At 40.6% G+C, this 22,389-nt stretch overlaps 1 protein-coding gene across 1 annotated transcript in view; it reads left to right on the forward strand.

Moving 5' to 3' along the window:
* The first annotated feature begins 8,468 nt into the window (after window positions 1-8,468).
* The window catches only part of LOC121873788 (probable glutamate receptor), a 45,943-nt gene continuing 32,022 nt past the window's right edge, over window positions 8,469-22,389 (forward strand). The window contains exons 1-3 of the mRNA XM_042377491.1: window positions 8,469-8,531; window positions 17,988-18,084; window positions 18,338-18,462. Coding sequence (XP_042233425.1) covers window positions 18,003-18,084; window positions 18,338-18,462 — 207 coding nt within the window. The 5' untranslated portion in view covers window positions 8,469-8,531; window positions 17,988-18,002. The remainder of the gene's footprint in view (window positions 8,532-17,987; window positions 18,085-18,337; window positions 18,463-22,389) is intronic.

The raw sequence follows: 22,389 nt of genomic DNA on the forward strand, positions 1-22,389 counted from the left end.
AATCCCAACTCGTAACACTTAGTATATTAAACCGGAAATATTCCAATCATAGTGATTCATTAAATACAAACATTTATTCATCTTATTGGAATGGAATGATGAAATAACAATTAATTTAACTCATATATCATCACATGGCGGGTAACGTTCTCTCTTACTAAACAGTGTTATTTGTCTCGGCCTTACTGCCTCCTTGTTTATCAGAAGCTTAGTATTCTATGAGCTGCTTCCCCTGTCTGTCTGGCATGTGGCAACAATATGGTTATCATATTAGAGTGTTCATAGTAGCACATTAGGTATCTCATCCTCAGACTTTCAGGCGAAGGGCATTAGCAAAATGATTTGACAATTGAATATTTATTCTCCTTTTATATTGCAATAAAATCGATATATATATATATATATATATATATATATATATATATATATATATATGTAACATATTATCAGTTATGAACTGACCATAAATTTATTTGTCAGTGGCCCAAGGTTAAAAATGCTTTGAAAACCTTTGCTCTAGATGTATGATAGTTATTTTGTGGGTCCCTTTTTTCTGACCTGACCTGGCTAGTCACGTCACCACCCTTCTCTTAAGCTCCTCTACGTGTGTGTTGGTGTGGGGATTAGTGGATTTCATCATTATAACCTGACCTCATGTTTTTAAGGTCACCCTGTATATTTAAGCCTCTCTCTGCCCATGTAATCCAGTTGCCTCTGAAGATGTCTTGAATAAAGACGAAAGCTAAGGTACTCCGTTGTTTCCATTTTCCCGTGTGATTTTATCAAGATATATATATATATAATCAACACCTCAACCAGTATCCTGGTGGTCCAGCGGTTAGCGTTCCACAGTCATAGGCTTGTGGGCCGTGGGTTCGAATCCTGGCGGGTTGAGGTGTTAATTGTATGTAGAAGTCCGCGTGCTTTATTGGGCTAATGAAATATATATGGATCCTCGTGTTTCGAAGCCGGATTTGGTAAAACGTTACTCTGACCACCTACGTGAGACGGGTGGTCCCCATTAGAGGTTCACGGCGCCATAAGCTAGTTGAACAGGCTTTGTGTGAAATATAACAAAGTCTAGGACTGCTCTTAGAATCCTGGTGGTCCAGCGGTTAGCGTTCCCCGGTCACAGTCATAGGCTTGTGGGTTCGTATCCTGGCGGGTTGAGGTGTTGATTGTATGTAGAAGTCCGCGTGCTTTATTGGGCTAATGAAATATATATATATATATATATATATATATATATATATCTTGATAAAATCACACGGGAAAATGGAAACAACGGAGTACCTTAGCTTTCGTCTTTATTCAAGACATCTTCATTTTTAGTCCATATAACACGCGGACTTTGAACATATAATCAACGACCTCACCAGCAAGGAATCGAACCCTCGACCTACTGGGTGTGACTAGGGAACGCTTACCGGCTAGGCCACAAGGACACTAAAAGCAGTCCTTGCTGGTGAGGTCGTTGATTATATGTTCAAAGTCCGCGTGTTATATGGACTAAAAATGAAGTATATATATGTACCTCGCGTTTCATACCAGCTGGATTCGGTAAAATGCTACTGACACCACATAAGAGGCACGGGCAGTTTCCCAATGAGGTTCACGGCGCCATCAGCTCGATGAACAGGCTTTGTGTGAAATATAACAGAGTCTAGAACTGCTTTTAGTGTCCTTGTGGCCTAGCCGGTAAGCGTTCCCTAGTCACACCCAGTAGGTCGAGGGTTCGATTCCTTGCTGGTGAGGTCGTTGATTATATGTTCAAAGTCCGCGTGTTATATGGACTAAAAATGAAGTATACATATATATATATATATATATTATATATATATATATATATATATATCCCTCAATCCAATGCTCTGTTTGTTCATTTGAGGGATAACAAGCATTGCATTAACTGGGATAATGCCTCCTCAATATAACCTTGTAATTCAATTGATAGTAGGAACATCATAGAATCTAGTCTTATTAAACATACCGAAGCATTCAACATGAATTTGAGTAATGGCCTGTACAAACTGGACAATTTTGTAATTAAGAAGATTTGTAACCAGGTGAGAAAGTTGGGTCACCTTACCCTCTGACCTGGCCACCAACCGTTGTGTGCTATTTAAAGATTAGTAGGGTGATTACCTAATACCTGACCATTGTGGACCTGGTCTCACCCTCCTCTGTATATATACACCTTGGTTTGTGTTTCTCATTAGTCTGTACTCACCCCTGATGATGTGAATTACACGAAAGCGCTTGGGAACTTCGTGTTTTCTTCTTTCCTTGTGGTTATCAGCATATACCTAGATCACGCGTACCTACAGTGATTTACTGTAGTACACTAATATAATATGTTCTTGTTTGTTAAATACGTGTAGTGGAAAAGACATTATATCCATTATTTGAATTAATTTCTAATAGAAAACAAATATCTTTTAATTGTGGGTCAAGTGTTCACAATTACACTAGTTTTACACCTTTCACTCTCTCTCTCTACTAGCTCACACACACACAAGAGAGAAATAAACAGAGTGAAAGAGAGAGAGTGAGAGGTGCAAAACTATTTGGAGAATAAAGGTCATTCAATGAGATGTGTCATATAATTTTTCAGATATGCAGGAAAAATCGGAGCAAATTATGGTAGAGAAAACATAAATAGAACAGATTTAATTGAAGATAATATACAAATCATCACCCAAATTATTAAAGTGACCCATAGTGTAAAGACAAGCTCATAACTTTTTGCTTCAGTAAGATGTAGTAATGGTGGCAAACTAATCCGCTGAAAATCCATTAGAAATGTTTCCTCCCACGCACAAGAAAGTATCAACATAATGTCATTTATTTAGGATTATGCTAGGAGCGAAACATACAGGGTGTCCATAAATGATTACCCTAAAAACAGTAAGCTCTCATGTTTTAATCAGGGTAATCATTTATGAACACCCTGTATTAAGAACTTGAATTCAAAATGCTCATAGTTCTCTAACTTAAACCTATTTTCTTAAATTGTAAAATATATTTAATTACTCTAAGAAAATCACATTCTAAAATATTAATAGTAATTAAATTTCCCTCAAGATTGTCATAAAGAAACATTAGTTGTAATATCTTAATGTGATGCGGACAAACATTCACCATCATGAAACTCAATGTGGAAAATATTTCAAATAAACTATATCTATATATCTTGAATAAAGCTCTTTTAATACTTAATTCTTAATATTATAGACTGTTTATACCAATCTAATATACAATGAGACTGTACGTACAATATATAATGTACGATATCTTTCCTGAATTATCCAACTGTTTATATTAATTTCTACTGCGCAACACTGAATAGAAAATAGGAACCAATCAGAACTCCTTATGGGTCATTTATAATGACCCACATCAAGGCTTAGGGGGCGAAAAATATAATAAATTAATAAAAATAATAATGATAATAATAAAATTAATAATAATTAATAAAATAAATTACAATTATAAGAAAGAAAATATTAGTAATACTAATAAAAAATAAGAAAAAATATTACAAAATAATAATAATAATGATAAAGAGCCTTAAATAAATAAAAAAAATTAAAACAATCATGAGTGAGAAATGATATATGTATGTTGTGTCGTCAATAGTAAGAGAAACAATTGAAACCCTGCAATTGTGTGTAAATGAGACAAAGACAGATCAACAACCTGGGACTTGGTCACAATTTTTGTGGTGCCATATGGCAGCAGGGTCTACCATAGACAATACATTGACCCCGCCTCCCTTGCCTGCTCTTTAATGGAGGACTGGGCACGAGCTTCCTCCCTGAGGCACTTCCAGATCCAATGCAGGAGGCAGTGCAGGCCCGCATCGATGCGTCTGAGCCTGTTGTTCGTGCTGCTCTTACCTCCCCTGACCCCACTGATCATCCCATCACACAGTTCGAGGTTGACAGTGCTCGTCGCTCTAGAAAAGACACCTCTCCTGGGGATGATCAGATAACCTACTCCGTCCTCAACGCCTGTACTAATATTCCTAACGGCCCCTTGCTTGCTCTCTACAATATGTCTTATGAACATGGGGTTCTCCCGTCCAACTGGAAAAATGCCACTATTATCCCCATCCCTAAGCCGGGAGATCCTGGGAAATATCGACCCATTAGCCTTACCTCCTGTGTTTGTAAGATGATGGAGAGGATACTCCATCGTCGCCTTCTTCACACCAAAGGCGGCTTCCACAACTCCCTCAATGGTTTCATTCAACATCGCAGCACAGCACACTCCATTGCTTCCTTTTATTGCAATCAGACTGCCCGCATCTCCGTCTTCCTTGATATCAAGGGAGCCTTTGATACGGCTCAGCCTGCCCTCATTTTACGTGAACTTGCGCGGTTAGGGGTTAAAGGGAGACTTCTCCAATGGATCGCCTCTTACCTCACTGGACGTCAGGCCCGGGGTCGCGTTGAAGGCTCTATGTCTCCTGTTCAAGAAATGAACCTCCGCACCCCTCAAGGTGGAGTCCTGAGTCCCACCTTGTTTAACACTCTCATGCACTCCATTGCATCTCTCCCGTGGCCGACAAAAGTTGTCCACTCAGGATATGCCGAAGATGTCCTCCTCCAAGCCCCTGACTACCTCAGCATGCAGGAAGCCCTTAATCTGGTCTCCAGAGAGTGTGATTCACTTGGTTTCCTTCTTTCAACTGCGAAAACAAAAGCCATGTGACACGGTCGTGTTGTACCTCCACCCCTTCTCTTATCAGGAACGCCCTTGGACTGGGTTAAAGAGACAAAATACCTGGGTGTGTATGTAACTCGCACACTTTGTCAGATCCCTGAAGTCCGCTATCTTCGAGACATATGCTTTCGGCGTCTCGCTCTCCTCTCTACCATGTGCAGGGGTTCCCTTGGTGCCACCATCCCTGTACTTCTCACCATGTACAAGTCCTTTGTCCGTTCCTGTGTCGACTACGCCGCCCCTACCCTCGTCAACATTAGTCGGACTGCTGTCAACCGTCTCGAAGTTATCCAGAGGAAAGCTGCTCGTATCATCCTTGGGGCTCCTCAGTGGACACGCTCTACTTCTCTATATACCGAACTTGGTCTTTCCCCCTTACAGGATCGTGTCCAGGAGTTTTACCTAAAAACTGCCGTTTCCATTCTACTGGATCCTCGGGGCAACTATGTCCAAACCAACTTGACTCCTGCTGTCCGAGACCGACCTCCATCTAGAAGACAGTGGCGAGGGTCATTCATCCGAGCCCTTCAGGAACACGACCTCCTGCCTGATATTGTTGTCACCCCTGCTGTTGGTTCGTCTCCTTCTCCCTGGCTGGATTTTCAACCTGAAGTGATTGCCCTCGGTGGACCGCTCCCGAAATCCCAGGTGAACCTTGTTATTCTCTGCAAATACCACCTCTCCAGAATCGCCCACTGGTCCCCAGGTAGGGTCGTCCTCTACACTGATGGTTCTGTTGACCCCGCTACAGGTAGGGCCGGGGCTGGTGTCTACATCTCCCGTCCTGATGCCCCTGAGCCTATCAAACTGTCTCTCAGAGTTTCTGACGGGGCATCCTCCACTCAGGCTGAACTAATAGCCCTCCTTGCTGCCCTTCTCGCTGAGGAAGAAGCAGATGGCTTCTGCCCCCTGCTTGTCTGCTGCGATTCCAGGTCTGCTCTCGACGGGATCGCATTTGGATCAGGGAAAAATAAGGACCTCATCCTCCGAATACGAGGGTTAACATCCACACTTCAGGATGCAGGCCGTCCTGTGACATTCCTATGGATACCCAGTCATGTCGGTATCTTGGGGAATGAGGCAGCAGATGGCCTTGCCAAGACTGGCTGCAACAAGGCCACACCTGACTACGTTGTTCCTCGAACACGTTTACAGCTCAGGACTCAGATTCGCCGCAAACAGAGAGAAGCTCGGGAAGCAGCCATCCCCCTGGACTCCCCGCCCACCTGGTACGATGTCCTCCGTAAACTTCCTGACCTCTCGTACGTCTATGGGAAAGGGTCTCGGAAAGGGGACGTGATTGCTGCCCGTATCATCATTGGGTATGACTTTGCTTGGGAGATTGGTATTCCCGCATCCTCTGAGCAACGCTCTTGTGCATTATGCAGAAGACCTGACAGCAGCACTCTTATCCACTACCTCCTAAGATGTCCCCACACACAACGCTTCCGTGACGCCTGCTGGACCACCACTCCACGACCCCCTGACGGAGACACGATGATCCTTCCCATACTGGCCAGATATTTTGTAAAAAACATTGATTATGTGTTAAAGGAATATCCTTCCTTCCTTAGGCTTTAGTAAGCCCCTTTATAATATTTATGCTGTATATACTTGTCACACTTGCCAGATGCTTCTGGTGTCATTGTACAGGGGTACCTAGTGACAGCACTAGGATCCCGCTTCCTCTATCAAGAAATAAACAATTGAAATTGAAAAAATTGAAATTGACAATACATTATGCTTCCAATATCCTCCCAGGTGGTAGTACCTCCCTGTTTGGCAGTTGCCTACTACCTCGCAAACAGAGATCATATAATACAATTCCACCAACACGGTCTGCTCTAAAGGAACATGTAAAGTGTGCAGCCTATCAAGGTGGAATGATTTGGGGTCAGGCAACAGTAGCCCAACCAGACATTCCAAGTCCTGCTAACTGGGGCTGGTAAAAGAAAGGAGATATGTGGCAAATACACTGGACTGAACTTCCACCAATAGCAGCAAGCTGCCAAGAACTCACCAAGTGTTCTTGCAAGAAAGACTGTGGACATCGATGTAAATGTATCCGCTCTGGTCTCACTTGTACAGCTCTGTGTAGCTGCACAAGCCAGCAGCTGTATATAGGAAAGAATTCCTATAACAATATCTCCCAAAGGTATGAGCAACATATAAACATGATTTTCACTCATTGTTTAACTAAGAATAGCTTCATTTATTTTTATGAAAAGAAGTAAATGTATGTGCAAAACAATTACTTTAAGCATAAGAGACATATCTGAGGGTTCCAGAACAATCATAATCTGTTCCAGCATGCTTTAAAACATAGGAATAGAGACCTTATGTGCACAGATTGCCCAGTAATAAGTCATTATACGTAAATAATATTTTTGGTGAGGTAAATTTGGCGGCACAACTCTTACCATGACAAAATTTTTAAAAAATTTTGTCAAAACTGTTTCAGTGCAAGTTTGGCAATCATTTATGTAACCGTTTCATTGTCATCTGTGGGCACTTCGTATCTTTGACTTTCTGTAGTTATAAAAAAAATCAACTAGTATTTACTAGAAAAGTTACAGCACTGGACATTCAGATTTCCACATTTAGTTTCATGGTGAGTTAATGTCAACAGTGCCAACACCATGCATCTTCAACTGTGACACGCGGTCATCCGGGAGGGACCCTAACATTTCCGTAAAAATTCCACCGGACTAGCACTTTATAAAACTCCTTCCTACACAATAATTTTACTGTCGTATAACCTTAATCAGATTTTATCATCCTGCTTCAGATATCTTCAGTGTTTGGCAGGCCGACGCTCACATGAATAAATTTGACATGACTTGTTTATTTTATTTTTTTGGTGCTAAAAAATTATATATGGAAGTTAATAAATAGCATTGCTCAATTAATGATACGTGTCCTTGTGCTTCATTATACTTCAAATTTTCAGGGAATGTTTGTGGTCCTGGCTGGCTGCAACGGCCTCAGTGTACTGGTGATGTGGAGATTCTCTGCTCTCGTATTCGATAGACGTGAACCATCACCGCCTGTGACCCCCGACACCCTAATCACACCTTGCTGAATTGTCGTTATTTACATTTCAAACAACACTTTTCTTCATCAGAAATCTGTAAATATCTTAGAACGTTAACAAGTAACAGTCAGTCACAATTCAACAAGCCGCCCATTTATTTTTAATTTATGCAATGTCATACGAAACGTCAGTTAGGGAAATTTATCATCTTTAACGTTTTTTTATATATTATTGCTTTGGCCATTTTCTTCATCCAAGATACCGAGGAGCTTGATTATATACCGGTACACAAAAGATCACAGAGGACACGTGACTAAATGTATACATACTACGTGCTATGCTATGGATACGCACACACTACAGGCAGTGGCCGGTCATTAGCACTAAATTAGTGAATATAAGCATGTTATCTGTATTTTGAGTATGTAGCATAACTATTAGCCTATCAATATTTAAATATATTTGCAAGGACTACAAATAAGTCTTAATTATATGAAATCAAACACTAACCTAAATATTTATTGCTCATTCAAGTTATCATTATGTTATTCGATAAAGAAAAACTACCTATATATGGTATATACACAAATATTATTTCTATAGTCATACTGCAAAAGCCAACGAATCATTGAGCTTTATTTCTATGACGTCAGGTAGCCGGGCTCGTCAATAAGACTTGTAAAGTCGGTGATGCTGACTCATTCTTCTCAAGTTCCTCGCGCTGTGAACACCTCTCTTCCACGTCTACACTACACCACCAACTTGATTGGTGAGTTTTTCTTAACCAAAAAGCTTATGTTTATCCTTGTTTACTGTTTCCTCGATTGTTTTATCGAGAGGAATCTTCCCAAATTGATTTGGTTGCATTGCGTAGTTCAGTGAAAATGAAGAGTTGCCCAAATATTTTATTTAACACTTCTATAATCTGCTGAAATATACAAGAATTCAGTCTTCGGGTCAGATCTGACCCACCATTAATAATATTAATGGCCCGAACAGACTGCTTGTTATAGTACTTTTTCATTGGTGCAAAACTATCAACTTTTGGGGAGTTGCAATTTGTAACTGTGGGGCATATATGATCACCAACAAACTCAAAATACAATTTGAATGAATTCGATATACAAGAGACGACCACTTGTATACAATAAACACTAAAATTTTAATATTCAACGCCAGAGTCATTACGGCCGTATCATAGTGCTGTAGTTACTACGCCTATTTATGATATAATAACTTTCATCTCGTCAGCGGGGGTGGGAGACCCGTGGCAGTGCTCTAGTGTCCTCTTCAAATCTTGCTTTTCTTCTCGTCACTTGGCGGTCAATCAGTCACAGGAACAGTGTACTCGGATACACATTTTTCTTAGGGGAGGGGTGTTTTATAAAAAAAAAGTCAATGGTGGCGAATAATATAGTAATTTAGATTTAGTCAATTTGACTAGGGACAGCTGACAAAGCCATGAAAGGCTTTATTTCCAGTAGAGTCCATTTGCAAGCAGCATCTGGTCTTTCTATAGCCAGGCAGTCACCCATCCAAGTACTAACCAGATCGGGCACCCACACCAGAAAGATGCTTTTGGTAGCTAAGTGGAGTTTATTGATAGTGTTGCCCTGTATTTCTTTTATTTCTGTTTGGCCACTTTTAATTACTCGAGGAGCTGAGAATTTTTCACTATCGGAGTTGTTTGCGTAGGCAATGGCCTTGTAGCAAACAACTGCGCTGTAAACAGTGTTGTGTGGTCTACTGAATCATTCTTCTCAAGTTACGCTGTAAACACCTCTCTCTCACGTCTACACTACAGCAACTTTAGTGGTGAGTTCATACTTATCAAAAAAGCTTATGCTTACCCTTGTTCGCTGTTTCCTCTATATCTCTATCGAGAGGGATCTTCCCAAATGATTTTGATAACTTAATTTGTGCACAAAGTTACCATTGGTGTACCGGCTGTGCACATTAAGATGTTCAGTAAGGATATGCCAGTGAAGATGGGAACAACTCTCCAGTCACACAAGGACCTGGAGAGACCCCACAAACAAGCAAAGACCTCAAAAAAGATCACAAACACCCACAATAAAAACTAGAAACGAAAAAGATAGGGATCATCCCTCCAGTGCCACAAGGACCTGGAAGAACCCCCCCCCCCAACATAATATGTCCCAAGCAAACATCAAATAGAACAACTTAGCTTAGCTGCTGTCAACCTCCTCCTATATTTCCCACTTCTGAACTTTACCTTGTACTGTACCCTTCTCGAACCCTCAGAGCTAATGCTCTCTTCTCTCCATATCACCAACCAACCAACTCCTTAGTCTGTACTCACCCCTGAAGATGTGAATTACACGAAAGCGCTTGGGAACTTCTTGTTTTCTTCTTTCCTTGTGGTTATCAGCATATACCTGGATCACGCGCAACTACAGTGATTTACATATATATATATATATATATATATATATATATATATATATATATATATATATATATATATATATATATATATATATATATATATATATATATATATATATATATATATATATATATATATATATATATATATATATATATATATATGTATATATATATATTTATATATATACATATATATATATATATATATATATATATATATATATATATATAATATTCAGAAATTTTATTGTGATATTTAGAGACGCTAGAACAAAAATCACCAATCTGTCGAACAGGAAAGCATAAGGAAAGCATAAGTAGGCCAGGCTGAAACACCCAGCCTCGTTGGCAAGTTAAACCAAAGGCTCCAAGCAACGCCATCGATCTGGGGGTGGAAGCATTTTGAATTAAGCCTATAGAAAATTAAATGTACTTTATCGAGTTAATGTAGACACGATTCATGATGTTAAGGGACAATTATAAAATTTAAAGTTATTGGGGATAGTTTCCCAGTCTAAATATGTTACGTGTGTCCCAAAGAAAACTACTAGAAATATGCGAAAGATGACGCCATTGGGGGAGGCGACCGCACTGAATGATGCTGAGGGGTGATGGGGTTTCAGTCAGCGCCGGTCATCGACCAAGGCGGAAGTCTAGCAAGCGTTCTGCCAAGGAAAACGACCAAGTGGCCTCGCCCCTTCCCGCTCACGTTTCATCTGTGTTGCAATTAAGTTTTTTTTCGATCTCAGACAGTATTTAGATAGGGCAGAGAAGAATTTAACAGTAGCTAACAAAGTGCTCCTTTTGCAGGGTTAAGAGAACCCACTTGGTTGGCAGGTGATGGTTGGTCGGTGGTTAGTGGTCGTTTGGAAGATATAGCTGGCAATGCTTGAGGCGAACACGTGTCTCTGACGACTAACCACTGGAACCAGCAGCCGCACTTTGGTCGGTGGTCGATGTGGTTCATCAAATCTCCCCACCTTGGTTCATACAACACCACATCTCTTCAGTCAATCAGTGAAAAATCTTACTACCGGGAAAGTAGAACCCCTCCCTCAGCTGGGCAGGGTTCACCTGGTTGTACTCTGAGCTGGCCTAACTAGGCCGGCTGACGGTCGCTCTCTTCCTGTCCATGAAGTACTGGGAGTAAACTGAGTGCAGACTGAGTGAATGAAAGGTCACACGCTGGGACCGGGAGTCTACTGGTTACATAAAGACATTCATCTCCCCAGTATTGGGTGTATGTGATTAAAATAGCCAAGTCCAGGTGTGTAATCAACGCTCCTCATGGTTGATTGCACACGTGGGAAGTAAGAGTTCCTCTTCAAAAAGTTTGTGAAAGGCTGTAGCACCTTAAAGTACGGGTGCATTCTGAACTTATGTGTGAAGCATGTTACGGGGATTGGTGGAGAAACACACTCATGATTTCGGAAACCTAGAAAGAGTAATGAAAACACAGCAGAGCATCCACCTGCCTGACGGGTCATGGGTGATTTTCTCGGTTTCTTGTAAATGTCTGCCACTTGGCTGGTTAGTAGTTACAACCTTCGGGTTCTGTGTAGTTAGGACAGTTAAGATTATAGTATTTTGTGGGTCGTCCCAGTCGGCTATGAGTGATCCATGTTCTTGTGTAGTGTGACTAAATCAAGATTTCTATTCCTCAGTGATTGCTATAATTTTGTCCGACGCCCTTAAGGGATGTTCATCGGTGCAAGTAATATTTTTTAATGTTTTATGTGGCACTAAGTGATGTAGGATATAAGAAGGAATTGTTTCAGATGAGTTCCTCGTTCTGGTGTCTGTTCTGATGTAGGTAGTACTGCTCCCATTGTGGTGTTGTAAACCACGCTAAGAAGTACTCTAGTGCTTTTGTACACTTATTGATTCCGTTTGTAGTGTTGGAAGGAATAGAAGTGTTATCTTTTACCAGTGCGTCTCATTAACCCCAATCACAGGTACTAGCTATTCCACGGTCACGGAAAATACTTTTATTAATTGTGTTTGTGTTGGTTCGGGATTTCTCTGAGGGGCGCTTTCACTGCCTTTTCCATCAGCTATAACTAAAAAAAACAATAACCGATTACACAAACACACACACACAAACACACACACACACACACACACTCGCTGGCTACGAGTTGGAATAGGGCAGATTTGAAGGTGGTTTCTAAGTTGTTCTCTCAGCACATGAGAACAGTGCTGTCTTCTTTTACTGGGGTCGAGTGTTAGCGGGAGAGAGAAGAGAAGACGGAAATGCTGAGTTTAGCACGTTGCAGGTGTGAGGTGTAGTTTCATAGAACAATTTCTTAGGGGGGTCGTTGCATACTTTTCTCAGCACTTGAGGACAGTGCTGTCTTTTTTTAGGGGGGTCGATTGCAATATTCAGAAATTTCAGTGTAATTTCAAACACCACGCCATTGGAGAGACTGAGTTCAAGGTCGTCTGAAGGAAGACCGCGCTCTAGCACATAGCGAGAGGTTGTGGAACTAGGCCTATACGATATTAAATGTAATTTACCGGATTAATATGGAGGCGAATTATGAAATTAAATATCAGATATTAAATTAAAAATAATTATAGATCGTTTCCCAGTCTGAAAATGTTGCGTACGTCCTAATTAAGCTGTTAATCGTCTGGTAAATATGTCACTCATGAAAAACGTGAACCAGTGAGCAAGCGTGGCTAGGGAGTTGTGAGAGTGGTCAAGGACCACCTCTGTGCTATACCCAGGAGAGACGAATCTCGTGACCTGGTTCCTTCGTTTATTTAACATCAGTATTAATGAGTAAGTTTTATTCACTCTCAGACAAATCTACATAGGGCGGTAGGAACAAACAGTGTGAAACGTCTGTGGTATGATAACGTCCACTGGCGGTATGAGACGAGTGGTGAAGCGAGCTGTATGACCGTCCACTGACCTGGGTTTGAGCCACCTGTTGAGTATGGTGAGAGTTGGAGTGAACCTAGCCGTCTGGGTGCCCAACTAACGACGTGACGATCGTTTGGGGTCATCAGCTCTCCTCTACCCCGCTTACAATACCACATATCTTCAAGCAGCTTAGTGAAAACCTTTTACTAACGGGAAGCTAAAGCTTCTCTCAACTGTACAAGGTCTGATTAGCTCACTCCTTTCCGTTTCATGGATGTACTGGGGGTAAAGCGAAGCCAGCTGAGTGATACAGGGTCACACACTGGGGCCAAGAGTCCAGTGGAACTTAGAGGTACATTTCCAAGGTTTAGAAAGGCTGGTTTGGGCCTTAAACTACGGGTGCCTGTTGGTTGTGCCTTAAAAAACTAAGGAGTGCAGATGGAATCTATGTGTTAGGTTAGGGAGCATGTGTTGACCGGTATTGGTGGACTCAGTAACTTCTTAATCTAGTGATAAGATTTTTTTCAGTTACTGATATTGTCTTGCTGTGTGTAATTAATATTTCTTAAATAATTGTGATAGTATTGTTTTTAATGTTTGTGTCACCCATTGAAACCAGAGAATGAGGGAACTGTTTTCAGATGAGTTTTCTCCCTTATGTTGCAAGTGATACTGTGATTTAGTTCCTTTAATGCATTTAATATTCCTTTATCATTTCAATCTCAGGTATAACCCTTGTTCCCCAGAGTAGTGTTTGAGTTAGGTTAGGAGGTGTGCATTTGTTGGGGTAATATTATTTTATTGAGTTCCCTTAAGGCCTGTTCATGGTGGATTTAATAATTTCTTATTTTATTACCATTTTCTCATTGGTTGATATTATTTTGTTGAAAGCCCTTAAGGCCTGTTTCATGTGTGCAAGCAACAATTCTTAATACTTTGAATTTATTGTTGTCTAATGAGGCATTGTCTGTAGTGTTGGGGGGAATAAAAGTGTCTAAACTTTACAGTGTGTCTCAGACGCTATCCTTCCACGGGTCACGGAGAATTCATTTTGTTTAGTAAATGTAAGTGTTCTTGTGCTCGTTAGGGACTTTTCTCAAAGGGGCGCTACCACTGCAATTACCATCTAATAATCTTTAATAAACCCCAAGTCAAGTGAGAAATTAAAGATCCAGTAATTCCGACCGGTTACACACACACACACATATATATATATATATATATATATATATATATATATATATATATATATATATATATATATAATCAAGGAGAAGCCAGGTAATTCACATCTTCAGGGTGAGTACAGACTGTGCTCACCCTGAAGATGTGAATTACACGAAAGCGCTTGGGAACTTCGTGTTTTCTTTCCTTGTGGTTATCAGCATATACCTAGATCATGCACTACAGTGATTTACTTGTATATATATATATATATATATATATATATATATATATATATATATATATATATATATATATATATATATATATATATATATATATATATATATATATATATATATATATATATATATATATTTATATATATATATATATATCAACAATAGTATCATTTTATTTACACTCCAGCTAGAAAGCGCGAGGCTTTCAATAAGTCTCAAATATCCCTATATACCTGGTCTTCAATATACAAACAATACTTTTAAGATATATTGGTGGCCACGTGCATTCCAGCGGGTTATCTTCCCTGGAGGCTCCTGTTGCTTGAGAATAAGACGAAGGAGTAGGGTTGGTGTGAAATGCAACAAAGCCTGGAATAAGTTTTAGTTGTCCTTGCTGTTCAGTGGTAGCGCTCCCAGGTTCCATCTCAGTAGTCCCGGGTATGTATGGATCTACATGCTTGATTGTACATGAATTATGAACTAGTTAGTAGCTAGTGGAGAACAAGATCATTATAAATATGAAGCCTTTGTTAAGTGAGTCTTTGTGTTATCTGCACAATAATATCCCAGTGTTCATACAGTTTCACGAAATTAGGTATATTATCCATATTTCACATGGAGCTGTTTGCAGTGAGCCATGTGTATTGTTGGAAAATATACTCAAAATATATTCACTGTGGAAAATAATTAGAAACAATGAGAGAAAAGAATACACACACACCCATTCTCAATAAAAGATGGTATCGTCGACATTTACAAAGTACGAAATCAATAGTTACTCGTACATGTGTCGAGAAAGTTAACCATGCCTACCTTCTTTCCATAAAATTATCTCATCTTTTCGGGTTGATGATGATAATGCCACACAGTTAGACTCAGTTCAGAAAATACATCCAAACTTACTGAAGAACTAGGGAACTTTCATGAACCCTGTCATGAGTTGTTATTGTTGTTATAATTTTATTACTACGCTTCAACAAAGAAGGTCTTCAAGCGTGTAACAAGGTTAGTAATTACACTAGTTCAGCTACTTAAAACATTATGAGCGATAGAATTATATCTGCTATGAGTGCATTTAGTTTCGTGTTTCATTGTATTAATTGTTATAAAGTCTGAATATCGTTTATTATATCAAGGATAATAGTCAGTGAAACCCGCAACACACCCACTATAACCGTCGCACCTTTAGCCAAACGAAACAATATAAAATTCGGTATAACATTTTTCGCTCCTCTGACAACCCTTACCCATTGTCTAAAGATAACAAAACACCGAAGTCAGGATGCTTATCAAACAAATTATAGAACTTTTCGATTGAAATTATGAATGATTGATTTCAGACAGAACAATGAAGGCTCCACGGTCATCTCGACCAACAGAGTTAAATGAGAGGGCCAGCTTCGTGTGGATGTGGGTCAAGGGGATGTCTCCCCGCGCTATTGCACAAGAAACTGGAGCAAGTGTGACAACTGTGAGGAGGTGGATAAGACGCTGGAAACTAGAAGGCAACGTGAACACAAAACTTCGCACCGGAAGACCTTGTAAGGATAGATTACGAACATTTCTACAATCCACTCTATCCCGGCGTTGGATAACACCAGCAGAGATTGTTCGTGGTCTCCAGCATAATAATACATGCAGTGCAACACAATTTTGCTTCAGTAGAAACCCATTGCACCACACATATTCCTACCTTGTTTACTTAAAACAATTGGAAAATAACCAGAACTATATATAAGTAAGAATCCCGGTTGACACAAAGTGAATATTTGCTTTGTGTAAAACCTGTCATTAGAAAGAGGAAACCAAGCATAAATGTCAGAAATTTGTTTTATAAGATATATAAAGAAGTTACAAGAGCAACTTTAAATGACCACAAAGATTCACCAACCAAGAAAAAATAATTCTATGGCACCGTTTTATCATCACACATAGGTTATCCCTCTTCATGTTTCCAATATTTTTGTTTAATTCCAACAATATTGAACAACTAAAACAAACTCATACATGACAGTGATGTATATGATAATTTGCATTCGTAAACTTTCAAGTGTGGTTTTTGGCTATTAAGGAATACAAAGTAAGCTTTTGAAATTTGCAAATCAATGAAATGTACATTGCTACAATACAATTGGTGACAGTTCCCCTAAATCTTTAACCTTTAAATTACCCATAGCATCACATAAATTACGACTTTTAATTTTGTGTAATCATATAAATCTCTGGACTGCTTTGAAGTTTTTAGTACAAACTTCTAGGAGAATTTTGTGGGAAGATTCCACTCTTTATTTTTTCGCCCACCACGCCCCGTTATGGGTCGATGGCCTGTGTCTGGGTGGGCTGAGTCCAGCTAGGAAACACGAGGCTACACACACACACACACACACACACACACACACACACATATATATATATATATATATATATATATATATATATATATATATATATATATATATATATATATATATATATATATATATATATATATGTCTCATAGGTAGTGTTTCCTAGCTGGATTCGGTAAAATGCCACACCGACCACATAGTTGGCACGGGCACTCCCCAATGAGGATCACGACTCCATAAGCTCGATCAACAGGCTTAGTGTGGAATATAACAAAGCCTAGGACTGCTTTTGGTGTCCTTGTGGTTCGATTCCCGACTAGTGAGGTGATGTGTATATAATGAAGGTAAATTTTAGAACAATGTTCCGGTTTTATTGCATATTGCCTGTAATTGCAAAAAGAAAATGTTTTCTAGGCTCTGATGATGGAAAATTATTTTCCGAAACGTTAGTCATTAAAGAAATCCAACTTAGTCAAGTTGTTTGTGTTTTCCCTGGTTCTCCTCTTAGAAACTAAGCTTTCCACGTAACAAGTCCATTGCTGAAGTTATATATATATATATATATATATATATATATATATATATATATATATATATATATATATATATATATATATATATATATATATATATATATATATATATATATATATATATATACATATATGATATTTCTGCCTCTACAGGTATATCCACTTAGCTGGTGGTTCATGTTCCCAACTATTGTCCACATTAACTGCTTACAATACACAAATTAAAATAAATTTTAAAATCTGTTTGCTACTTGTACTTTTTGTAATGAACTGTACGAATCCCATCTAACCTCCTCATCCGTATTACATGTTTATACCTACAATGATTCATCGGCCGCTATCCGCCACCAACTACCTCGTAAAAGTAATGATTTATTATATTACTGATTAATGGTATCAGTATGGGCTGAGGCATTTTAGACACTTTATTTACAGAAATATAATCCCAATGTACAACATGCTTAGATCTGAGCAAATAACAATTACATCCTTAAAGACAAAAAATAATATAATTTTTATAAAAGAATATGATACAAAATAGCTGTTGATGAAGAACTGTAATAACTAAAAAAAAATATATTTTTTCATTAAGAAATTCTAGTGTGTCTAGAAAGAAAACATAGTAATAAAATTTTAATTTATTGTTATGATATTCAGGTGTTACGAAGAGAGATGATATCTACCTGGACATCTGTGTTCCTGCTTCTTGCTGCCCTTGTCTTGAGGGGCGATGCTAAATTGCCCCGCGTCTTTGGTGAGATAAAAACTAATCCATAATATATGATGAATTTCTTATAATAAACGTCTGTGGTTAATAAGTTATTGCTGTCGAATATCTCGATTACAGTATATACTGTAATATATACAAGATATATATATATATATATATATATATATATATATATATATATATATATATATATATATATATATATATATATATATATATATAGGTACACTGAAACTTGATTTTTACTCAGTAGTCATTCAAATAACTTTTTTCTTAGATGGACCTAATGTTCTGACACTGGCACACGGGGCTATAGACGACATTCTACAAGCAACTTTACGAACTCAATGCTCCGTCTTCCTTTTTACAGATGGCACGAATTCTTATAGCTCGACGTTCTGGGTGAGCTATAAGATTGGTTTTGTGTTGCAAAATTATGCACACACACATACACACACACACACACACACACACACACACACACACACTCACACACACACACACACGCATATATATATATATATATATATATATATATATATATATATATATATATATATATATATATATATATATATATATATATATATATATACACACCTGTTGTAAATGAAGTGTACTCTGTGTTATACAATATTGTAAAAAATAGATCATACCAGGGGTAAAAAGGTCTTGAAATTTAATAGTTAAGCAATACGGAAGAATTTTTATCATTTTGGTAACAAAGTTTAACATTAGTTATTATTCATTTAATTTACTTAATGTGATATAATACATTATTTGAGAGTAAGAGTAATGACGTTTGAGAAATTTAAAAATTTGGGCAAATTGAGAGTCGAAATGCCTTTGAATTCCTAATGGAAATTCATCGAAGTTAGGTGGGAGTTTATTGCCCAGATACTGGCTAATGGGCTACAACGATAAAGTGCACCAAGGAGTTCAAGCATGAAGTGAGAGCCTTGAGAATGACATCAGGTCTGGATAGCTATCATATACCATCGAATAGTCAACTGACTGTAAGCCGTGTTGAGACATCCATTATGACGGACCGGGGTATGAGAGTCGATAAAATAAACACTGAAGTTGAGATTTCACATGGAAGTGTTTTGATCATCATCTTTGAACATTTCGGGACGTTCCAATTTTTTTCAAGAAGGGCTTAGCCAAACGAGAGCCCTCAGGATCTACATCATAGTATGTGTATCGAATTCCTAGAAAACACACACACACACACACGCACAGACGAAAGCTAAAGTGCTCCAGTATATATTCTCGTGTGTGTATATATATATATATATATATATATATATATATATATATATATATATATATATATATATATGCAAGTAAATCACTGTAGGTGCGCGTGATCTAGGTATATGCTGATAACCACAAGGAAAGAAGAAAACACGAAGTTCCCAAGCGCTTTCGTGTAATTCACATCTTCAGATGTGAATTACACGAAAGCGCTTGGGAACTTCGTGTTTTCTTCTTTCCTTGTGGTTATCAGCATATATATATATAATGAGACACAATCTCATCTGAAGAGGATTGCATATAGATATAATATTGATAGCAGTTGGAATGTAAAGAGAAGAAGTTTGGTAAGGTGGCCGGTTAATTACCTTCTCTTAGCTTATATTTGGGGTCATCTTGTGAACACCACTTCGTTACAACTATTTATTAATTACGACAATGGCATGGACACATTAATAACACCTTCTATCAAAGTTACTAGGACATTATATTTACGTTACTAGACGCTGATTTTCGGACACAAACATGAAATGAATACACTTCCCACGTAAGTAACTCATCCTATGGATAGCTCTGACAAAAACTCACGTGCCCTGAGGGAGGCCCAGCAGGTGCTTCTGGGCGGTCTCCTATGAGAGACTCTGCTTAGCTGGTGACACCGGTGTCGAAAGGGAAGTCTTCCTCCCGACCGGAGGGAGGACTTGCGAGACTCTGTCCTCTGTCGATGGACCCGGCTGACACCTCTAGCTGTGGTGAACTTCCTCCTGTGAGCGGTACTGGGGACGTCGTCGCTGGCCCTTCACTGTTTCTAGACTCCCTCTGTGTGCGGCATGAGGGAGGGCTACGACGTTCTATATATTGGGAGAATAGCCGTCAGATGCCCACTAATGCTGACTGGGTGCCTCTTGACCTAGTTGTTGGGGCCGTGTGACAGGGATGTTGGCTGATTTGTAGTTTCTTGATTTATAAGGTCATGACCCCGGTTTGAGCTGATCCGGCGGCGGCGAGGGGTCCCCTTACATTTGACCTCTCTAATGTAAGGTCAGGTCTGGACTTTTTCTGAGTTGTAAGTTGTTGTATATATATATATTGGAGGAAGAGCTGGCAGGTGGCCTCTCCTGCTGACTGGGTGCCTCTTAACCTAGTTGTTGGGGCTGTGTGGCAGGGGTGCTGGCTGATCTATAGTTCCTTGACTTGCAAGGTCCTGACCCCGGTTTGAGCTGATCGGGCGGCGGCGAGGGGTCCCCTTATATTTGACCTCCCTAATGTAAGGTCACGTTTGGACTTTTTCTGAGCTGTAAGGTGTGGTCTGATAAACCATCATTGAATAGTTACTAGTGTCCCCCAAAGAATGCAGTGATGGGTAGGGAAACACTGTGTAACACTGAAGTCCGTTTATTATGGATGAGAGAAATACAAGTGGTGACTCGCGTGTGCCATGCACGGCTCACACAGTCAGACTAAGGCTGCCTTGCCATATGGCAGCCTCGGGGCAATGTTGACACATAACGTGCAGTGTTGCCACGTGATGATATATATAAATGCTACTCGGCACAGTAGCTTACATACAGGGTTGCTACTCGGCAGAGTAGCTTATATACAGGGTTGCTACTCGGCACAGTAGCTTATATACAGGGTTGCTACTCGGCACAGTAGCTTATATACAGGGTTGCTACTCGGCACAGTAGCTTATATACATAACCTACATCTCCCTCCCCCCTCACGCTCATAGTCTTTGTCTTGAGCGGACTTCTTAGTCCTAAGTCGCTCCGAGCGTCGAGGTGCACTGTGGGGCGGATCCTCGTGAGGTGTAGGTGACTCGTCCTCGGTCAGGGGGCCAGCAGCAGGGGGTGGGACTGGCCGGAGGAAGCGGCGGTTCCTCCACCAGACACGGCCGCTCGGCATCCTGACCTTGTAGTCCCGCGACCGGCCGACGCCCATCACTATGCCCACCTTGTCCCAACGTGTCGTCGTCGGGTCCTGGACGCGGGCAAGGGCACCAATCTCCAGTGGCTGAAGAGGGCGGGCACGGTCGTCATACCGAGCCTTGGCGTCCTGGGCACGTGAAGCGGCGTGGCGGTCGCAGCTCTCGGCTCTGGTCTGCCACTCCTTCGCAAAGGCCTTGGCGTGTGCAGGAACGCAAGAGCGGAGAGGGTGACCATACAGAATCTGGGCAGGGGAGCGTCCTGTGTGGGTGGGAGTATTACGTAACTCCAGGAGACCTTTGTCAAACGCCTCATAGTCTATGTTGCCTGAAGGGGCCACCTTGAGGATGAGGTGCTTGACTGTCTTGACCGCAGCCTCAGCATGGCCGTTTGACTGTGGGTAGTGGGGTGTTGACACGATGTGGCGGACTCCCCAACGCTCCAGGAATCCTGTGAAGTCCCGGCTGGTGAACTGTGGCCAACCGTCCGTCCGCAGACGTACGGGGACGCCCAGGTCACGAAAGAGGTGCCGGAAGTGGCGAATGGTGGCCGCGGACGTCGTGTCCGAGCCACAGATTACCACCACAGGCCAGCCAGAGAGTCGGTCGGCGACCACTAGGAAATGTTTCCCAGCTGTGCTGAAGAAATCAGCCGACACGGACTCAAAGGGCCTGGTGGGTTCGTCGTCGCACAAGAGGGGCTCTTGCTGTTGACTGTTTTGCATGATCTGGCACGGCTCACAGGCAAGGACCGTATTGACGATATCCGCGTCAATGCCGGGCCAGTACACAGCCTGCCTTGCGCGGCGCTTGGTGGCCTCTGCTCCACGATGGCTGTCTTGTAAGCGGGTCAGAACGCGACGACGGAGAGCTGCAGGGACGACCACACGGGCACCGTACAGGACGAGGTCCCCATCTGCGTAGAGGTCCTCACGTATCTTCCAATACGGGCGTAGGGCGTTGTGGAGGTCAAAACGGTCGCGAGGGAACCCAGTCCTCACCCTCTCCAAGAGCTGAGTAGGAGGGGTCGTCACGTGCCGCGGTCCGTAGTTCCTCAAGGGCCAGATCGCTGTCGGGTGGCGACACTGAGGCCTGGGTGCTGGCGAGGGACTGTACGGCCTGCAAGGTGACGATGTTGCTGACGGAGA

Source organism: Homarus americanus, unplaced genomic scaffold (genome assembly GCF_018991925.1).
Source record: "Homarus americanus isolate GMGI-L3 unplaced genomic scaffold, GMGI_Hamer_2.0 scaffold25827, whole genome shotgun sequence".
NCBI lineage: Eukaryota > Metazoa > Arthropoda > Malacostraca > Decapoda > Nephropidae > Homarus > Homarus americanus.